Source organism: Lepidothrix coronata, unplaced genomic scaffold (assembly GCF_001604755.1).
Source record: "Lepidothrix coronata isolate B3197 unplaced genomic scaffold, Lepidothrix_coronata-1.0 Scaffold180, whole genome shotgun sequence".
NCBI classification, from domain to species: Eukaryota; Metazoa; Chordata; class Aves; order Passeriformes; family Pipridae; genus Lepidothrix; species Lepidothrix coronata.
Genome location: NW_016690360.1, coordinates 115,376 through 123,624, shown reverse-complemented (window position 1 = coordinate 123,624; position 8,249 = coordinate 115,376). Strand labels below are relative to the sequence as shown.

The window sequence follows — 8,249 nt, the reverse complement described above, 5'->3', positions numbered from 1 at the left end:
GCAAGTGTCCTGTCTGTCACCTCCTGGAAAGGATCAAGGCCTGTGAGCAGACAGGCCAAAATCCCAAAGCTCCCACCTGATATCCCTTCTTTTCCCTTCATTTCTCTGAAATATATTTTGCTCTTAAAAAAAAAAGAAGTTGAAAATGTTATTTAGGACAAAATCACAGAGCTTTCATGCAAAAAGAAATAGATATATTTCAAAATTTCTATTGGATCCAACTAGTCCAAAGGGAAAAAAAACAACTTTTCCTCCTTGATTTGTCAGTAAATCCAGAGGTGATTCATCAGCCACATGGGCAAAGGGGAATCTGGGCTTTATTTCTGCAGGGACTGATTGCAAAACTTTGAGCCTTTCTCTGTACCTTCATTTCTCACCTGTAAAATGGGCACAACCAAGTGAATTTTTCCTTCCTGTGCAACGAATTACAGTGGGAAAAATGAAAGTCATCCATATGGGAAAAGGTTATATTGCATTTTAGAGGAAATTAGAGCATCTGACAAAGTGACCACTGCCTGCTTCCCTTCTTTAGCATCTTCAGCAAGACCTTTCTGGGAGCCAGAGGCAGATTCAGCATTAGTGTCTCTCAGGAAACAAACCTGATTATATTCTTTATGGATATATCACAGGGTATTTATTTTTATCTGCCCAAAAGACTGAAAGCTCCATTAGATTTCACGCTGAGGACTTGCTATAATATTTATGTCATCATTTGGAACAGATTTGTTGGCCCAAAAAGCTCCCATTTAAAAATCTGTCCACAGAAATTTCCTTTCTACTAACTTCTGTAGTCCCTGGCTGCAGAAATCAAATATTAACAGAGCGTTTGATGCCCTGATAGAGACAGGCTAAATGATGGCACAAAATTAAAAGAGCAGCATGCTGTAGGTCTGGTGGGGAAAAAAGGGGACAATTCATTTGGAAAACCATAAAAAAAAATATCAGCCCTATTTTATGTTTTGCCGCAGTTGAAAATGAAGATGGAAAATAGCAGGAAAATGGGAGCTTAAAGAAATAATAATAACAATCACTCAGCTCGTTGCACTGCTAATGCTTCCAGCTCCTTTCCACAGAGGATGTTTGTGGGGTTGGAGGGATTAAGTGTCAGTTCTGTGGGTTTACAGCTCTGTGTCGTGTTCTCCCACCCCAGCTGACAGGCACAAACCCGGGCTGTGCTACCAAACACAACCTGTCAAAGGCAACACACGTTTTGAGTTAAGAACACGGCCAGATATCGTGTTTTTCTGCCAAGAGACCGATCCACCACCTCTGCCTTAAACCTGTTTCTACCGAACCAAAGCGCAGTTTGCAGTTCAAAATATTTGTCTCGATTTAGAATCATAGAATCATAAAATATCCTGAGCTGGAAAGGACCCACAGGGATCACCCAATCCAACCTGTGGCCCTGCACAGGACACCCCAACAATCCCACCCTGTCCCTGAAAGCATTGTCCAAGCACTCCTCGAGCTTGTCCATGTCTATACGTGTCCATGTCTGGCATGAAAATGGGAAATTAAAGAAATAATAATAATAGTCACCCAGCTTGTTGCACTGCTGATGCTTCCTGTTCATACCAACTCCTTTCCACAGAGGATGTTTGTGGGGTTGGAGAGATTAAGTGTCAGTTCTGTGGGTTCACGGCTCTGTGTCGTGTTCTCCCACCCCAGCTCACAGACACAAACCTGGGCTGTCTTACAGGAGTTTATTGGCAGTGCCATTAAGTGAAAACCAGGAGTTTTTCCTGCTGAGGTGGTCGGTTAATCCGGTGTTTCAATGCTCGGCTGAGCCTGAGCTGCTGAGCCTGGTGCCTGGTTCTGGTCGTGCCTGACAGAGATCCCATCTCATTCATTAATATCCATGTGGGGGGGGGTGGCTGAAATTCCATAACCCCTTCCCAGGCTTTGTTTGGTGCATAAGTGCAGGCTCAGGTCTCACCTGGGATGGGGCAACCCTGGTTGTTCGTAGAGACTGGGAATGAGAGGCTGGAAAACAGGGCCGGGAAAGGGGCCCTGGTGGGTGCCAGTTGTCCCTGGGTCAGCAGTGCCCTGGCAGCCAGGAGGGCCAACCCTGTCCTGGGGGCATCAGGGAGGGGATTGTCCCGCTCTGCTCTGCCCTGGGGGGGCCTCACCTCAACACTGGGGCAGTTTGGGGGGACACAATGGAGGGAAGGGATTGAGCCATTGGAGAGTGTCCAAAGGAGGGCAAAGAGATGGGGAAGGGCCTGGATTTGAAGGCGTGTGAGGACACTGAGGGCACTTGGTGTGTTCAGCTGGAGCAGAGGAGACTGAGGGGAGACCTCAGTGCAGTTCCAACTGCCTGGGCAGGGGCAGAGGAGGGGCAGGGACTGAGCTCTGCTCTGGGGGAGCAGGGACAGCACCCAGGGAACGGCTGGAGCTGTGTCAGGGCAGGCTCAGGTTGGATCTCAGGCAAAGGTTCTTCCCCCAGAGGCTGGTTGGGCACTGCCCAGGCTCCCCAGGGCAGTGGGCACAGCCCCAAGGCTGCCAGAGCTGCAGGAGGGTTTGGCTGATCCTCTGGGGCACAGGGGGGGACTCTTGGGGCTGGGCCTGTGCAGGACTGAGGGTTGGACTCCATGATCCTTGGGGGTCCCTTCCAGCTCAGCACATTCTGGGATTCAGTTCACAGCTTTATCTCTCCCCTCTTTGCTGCCATAAGTGGATAAGGTGTCATTACTGACATCAGTGACAGCCTGGGGTGACAAGAGGTAGAGACCAAGGCTGAACACACCAAGTGCCCTCATTGTCCTCAGGCAGCTTCCCCTTAAGGCCCTTCACCCCCTTCATTGCCTTCCTTTGGACACTCTCCAATGGCTTCAGATCTTTCTTATATTGTGGTGCCCAAAACCGCCCCAATGTTGAGGTGAGGCCACCCCAGGACAGAGCAGAGCAGGACAATCCCCTCCCTGATGCCCCCAGGACAAGGCTGGCCCTCCTGGCTGCCAGGGCACTGCTGACTCAGGGACAACTGGCCACCTACCAGGACTTGCTTTCCCAAGAAAGGATAAAGAACATTTAGAATCATTAGGTTCAAGTGCTCTCTGAGACAGGCAGAATCTGTTTCTGGTCATGCCTGATGGAGATCCCATCTAACCAATTAATACCCACATGGATCGTGGTGTCCCAAATGCCACGACCCCAGAGAGGATCGAAGCTTCCAGCTCCTCTCTGCTCAGCCACCGCTCTCCCAAGACCACTCTTTTCCCTCCCAGGACACTTTTGTTCTAGTTTTATTTTTCCCCTCCCCTCCTTCCCCGTTCCAGGCACCCTGTGCAGGACCAAACCCACGGACCTGGTGTTCATCATCGACAGCTCCCGCAGCGTCCGCCCGCACGAGTTCGAGAAGATCAAAGTCTTCGTGTCCCGCGTGATCGAGGGGCTGGACGTGGGGCCCAACTCCACCAGGGTGGGGGTCATCAACTACGCCAGCGCCGTCAAGAACGAGTTCTCCCTCAAGACCTACCACACCAAGGCCGGGCTCCTGCAGGCCGTGAGGAGGATCGAGCCGCTCTCCACGGGCACCATGACCGGCCTGGCCATCCAGTTTGCCATCAGCAGGGCCTTCACTGACTCCGAAGGGGGCAGGGTGAGGTCTCCCAATTTTAAGAAGGTAAGCCAATTAAAGATTTCTTTCCGTTAAAGCGAATTAAAATTTTTTCTTTTCCTAAGAAACCGGGTGGTTTCTTGGGAGGTTCCTTCTTGAACCGGTTTTGAGGAGAGCGATGGGGGCCGAGGCGGAAGAAATGAATGGAAGCTGGAAAATAAAAAAAGATCAGGCAGGTTTATAGGTCTGGAACTACCAGTGAGGATGCTGAGAGAAATTTGAAAGTGTATTTTTGGTGTATCTTCCCATGATGGAACACAAGCTCGCCGGGGCTCCGGGAGCTGTAGGAGTTCCAAGGAAAGATTCTGCACATGACAGTGGACGGGCTGAGGGGTGTCTTGAGCCACAAGATTCTTGAAAACAAAGCTCAGCTTTGAGACTTAGAGAAAGAAAATTTAAAAAAAAAACCAAAAAAAATCCCAATGTGTCAATGCACAGAAACATTTCTGTTCTTGAGCATTGAGAGGCAAATTTACCTCTCACTGCTTCCAACATAACCTTGTAAAAATATGATTTCTCATCTCATTCTATTGTTGTTCCAATGTCTAGAAGGGCCAGAAGCTCCAAGCTTCTGGGAGGTGCAAACCTCTCAATTCTTCTTGAAAACAAAGCTCAACTTGGAGACTTAAGAGAAAGAAAAATAAAATTAAAAAAAAAACCAAAACTGAATTATTTGAATGCCAGACCACAGAAGCATTTCTGTCCTTGAGCACTGAGAGGCAAAAGAGACATTTACCTCTCACTGCTTCCAACATAACCTTGTAAAAAGATTATTTCTCCTCTCATTCCATTAATTGCTGTTCCAATGTCCAGATGGGCCAGAAGCTCCAAGCAGGAGAGGGGTTCCAAGGTGCTTGTCCTCCTTCCAACAGCGTCAGCAGTAGCTGCTCACTGTGTGACAGTAAATGAAGTAGGAATTAAGAAAGAGTTGGATGATGGTCCTGCCCTTGGAGAAGCTCAGCTCTTACCAGGAATATGATTACAGCTTTCATTTCCATGTCTCCTGTCATCAGACATCCCCTCAAAGCTGTTGAGCACCTTTCTGGATGGATAAAGGTGCTGAGGGGTTCCAGTCAGGGCACGGAGCTTTCTTTCCAAAAGTGGGCAGAAATTTCAGGCAGTTGCTAATTTTTCACTAATTAGGACCTGACAGCCCCAGGCAGCTCTTCCCCAGGTCCATCCCTTCCACCCTCATCCATGCAAAGGATTTAATAGTGGCAAAACACACTCGTGGACACCAAGGTGGCTTCTCTTCTCCACATTTGGCCTGGGAGCAGACGCCCAGCAAAGGGAGTTAAAACTGCTCCATGGATCTGTTCCAATGAGGAACTCATGGCTGGAAAAGAATTCCAGTGCTTCCCACGGCACCAGTGATCCCACACGGAGCACAACCCTGACACAGCTCCAGGTCTCTGAGCTGGGAGTCATCTCCTCCCCTCAGAGCTGGGGGAAATCAAGGAATAGGAAACCTGGGGGAAATCAAGGAATAGGAAACCTGGGGGAAACCAAGGAATAGGAAACCTGGGGCTCATCATTCCCCCTGGAATGGTGCCCGGGTCCCAAACGAAGGATCCTGAAGGAGGAGTTTGACTCCCACTGCTGCTGCATGAAGGCAGATCCCACTGAATTTGCCAGGTTTCTTATTGTTTACCTTTCAAATGGAATAAATAATGGCATCCTTTTAGATCCACTTTCCTCCAGGACTGGTGTGCAACCCATTCATGCCCCTCAGAAATGCCACCCTATTTCTTTATTTCTGCTGTCTTTCCCTAATTCCCCAATGTCTTTTAAGAGACTGGGACCATATTTAGGTCAGGGCTGGCACATGGGTCAGGCCTGGCACACAGCCCTGATTTATACAATTATATATATATTTATATCCACTATAACACTTCCAGAATTAACCTCTATTTTTATTCCCGACTCATGCTGACACCTCACACACAGCACTGCCCATCCCTGTGGATTGAAGAGACATTTTCACTGAGCTGTCCATGAAAATGCTGGATTTCCATCTCCAAGGAATCTCTTCCACACCATTAAATAACCCCCTTCTTTGTGCACTGTTTTCCTGCTCTTGTCTGCTCTGCATCTGTGCTGCCAGACAACCCAGCCAACACTCTCTTCCCATCCTTGCTCTTCCCTGTCATCCCAATGTTTGTGTGGGCAGCAGCACAAAGAACTCTGAAGCTGCTTCATCTCCTTGAAATCTTCTCTCCTGGACACCTAAAAAAAAAAGGCAGAAAAACAGCAGCAGTCTTTTGAGTTATTTCTCTTAGGCATTAAACTAAGGGGAAAAAAGAAAATCACCGCATTTTCCCCTCTTTCTTTCTACTTTGGAGCCGAGCAAAGAGAATCACGGAGAGGTTGGGGTTGGAAAGGATCTCTGGAGGTCACACTGCCCAGGTGGGGCCACCCAGAGCTGGTTGCACAAGACCACACCCTGATGGCTCTTGGATATTTCCAAGGTGGAAAACTCCACAACCATTTGCACTTCTTGCACTTCCCTGGTTATTTTTGATGTTTTTCGGGTTTTTTTTCCATTATGCCTTAAAGTCCAGCAAGTTTTTTCCCTTCTGTGACACAGGTGGTGACCCCACCACCTGCCTGGGAGGATGCAGGGATTTAGGGAAGCTTCCAGAAAGCCTGGACACGCTCCTTGCTCCTTCCCACTGCAGAAATCCAGCAAGACCTTGTGAAAATCCTGATTTTCAGCCGTGTGGGACACTGGGCAAAACATCACATCCTGTGTTGTGTTTTGTGCAGCAAATGTCACCCCAGGGCAGGGAAAAGCACTATTTGTTTCTGTAGGAGCTCAGGGAAAAGTCTGTTCATACCTTTCTCAAAACCCACGGGGGGCCCAATTACTCGGAGCTTTTTTTTATTTTAGGCAGAACAACCAATAAATTGTCAAATTGCTGAGCAAATCAAGGGTTTATTTGAGTTCCTGCCCAATTCTCCTTTCAGCGCTGTTAGAACATCGTGTTGTAGAGAGGATAACGAGGCATCAGCACCTCATTAGCTGCTGGATTGTCTCCACAAGCAGCCCCGAGGTGGGAATACCTGGGGATGCCCAGGAATCCTCTGGTGTCTCAGTTAATCAGCAATAAATTGTGTCAGGAGGACACGGGGGATTTCTGTGTGACAGAACAAACATGAGAGGGATTCAGAACGTCAGGAATTCACTGGCTGGTTAAAACCAGCACAAGATTTGACCTTGAAGAGCAGGATTTCTGAGCTTCCTTAGGGCAAAACTGCAGATCCTGCTCAGCTGAGCCAACAGAAAGGTTCAGCCTTTCTTAATTCCCCTCACATCACCTAGCCCAGCTCAGCAGAGCCTCTCCAGGATCCAGTGGCTGCTCCTTCCCAAACAAGGCACATACCAGGATTCAGCTTTTTAAATGAGACGAGGTCACGACACAGAGAATTACAGAGGTCCCGAGACTGCAAATAATTTGGAGGTAGGTTTAAAAATAATAATAAAGGAAAAAAAAAGGACATTTTTTCACCTTGACTCAGGCTGGCAGGGTGAATGTGGGAAAAAATATGTAACACTTGGGGGGAAAAAAAAAATCAGGATTTCCTGATTATTTAGATAACCAAATATGATCTCAAAAATCATTTTATACCGGTTTTATTTCTTACACTCTTTCTGTATCACCTGGTCCTGGCTGCAGTCCCAAACAGGCTGGTTGGTCTTGGTGCTTGGTTCATTTTCTCCACTGATTAATTCCTGATGCCAAATCCAGACTCTTCGCCCCCGGAAGTTTTGGTTTTCCCCAACAGCAGGTCAGAGAGCGACGTGAATGTTGAGTAGATTTTCACACAGGTACATCCTGAAGATCTCCCCCGCCCGATCCAGGTGTGGATGCTGCTCCCTGACACCTCCCGGGCTGTCTCTGGGGCTCAGCTTTAGGCGAAGATTGCCACAAGGAGATGGAAAGGAGCTCATTAAAGCTGGAAACCCACTTAATTTAGACAGAAAATAGCGGGGGGACTCCCCCCACCTCCCTCCTGTGCCAAACACTCGGGGCAGACGCTGCTCCTGACAGGAGCGTGTTCTCAGGGCGCTGTTCTCGCAGGAGAGACTCGCTGGTACATCTCCTTTGCTGACAGGTTGGGTTTGAAAAGCTCTAATTGGCAGCGCTGGAGGTTCTGCAGGAGGCAGAGGGCTGAGAGCTGAGCCGAGGGCTCTCTCTCCTGGCAGGAGGATCCATTGCATGGCTGGTTCTGCTCCCGCTCCAGGGACAACCCCAGTCCTCCCTTACCACCTTCCTTCCCCTCTACAACGCACACTTACATCTCCTTCTCCTTATTTCGGCCGCAATTAGAAGAGATAAACTCGAATTTATTTATTCCCTCCCCCGGGAAGCAGCCAGTTGTGGAATTGTGGCGCTGCTGGGAGTTTTTGACTGTGCAGCCCTTCGGAAGTGCAGGGAAACAGCTGCACTTACAGATCGGAAGCTCGACGTTTTTTCATGGTTTGGTCATATTTTGGAGAGAAGGAAAGTTCTGAGCGGGGCAGGGGATTGCTTTGGCGCTGCGGGATTGCTCTGGGATAGGGGACAGTGGCAAGGGAACGGCTGGAGCTGTGTCAGGGCAGGCTCAGGGTGGATCTCAGGCAAAGGTT

The 8,249-nt window shown here is 48.8% G+C and overlaps 1 protein-coding gene across 1 annotated transcript in view; it reads left to right on the top strand.

Annotated features, from left to right (window-relative positions):
- MATN1 (matrilin 1, cartilage matrix protein) overlaps window positions 1-8,249 on the top strand; it is a 25,913-nt gene that overhangs the window by 1,294 nt on the left and 16,370 nt on the right. The window contains exon 2 of the mRNA XM_017830518.1: window positions 3,279-3,625. Coding sequence (XP_017686007.1) covers window positions 3,279-3,625 — 347 coding nt within the window. The remainder of the gene's footprint in view (window positions 1-3,278; window positions 3,626-8,249) is intronic.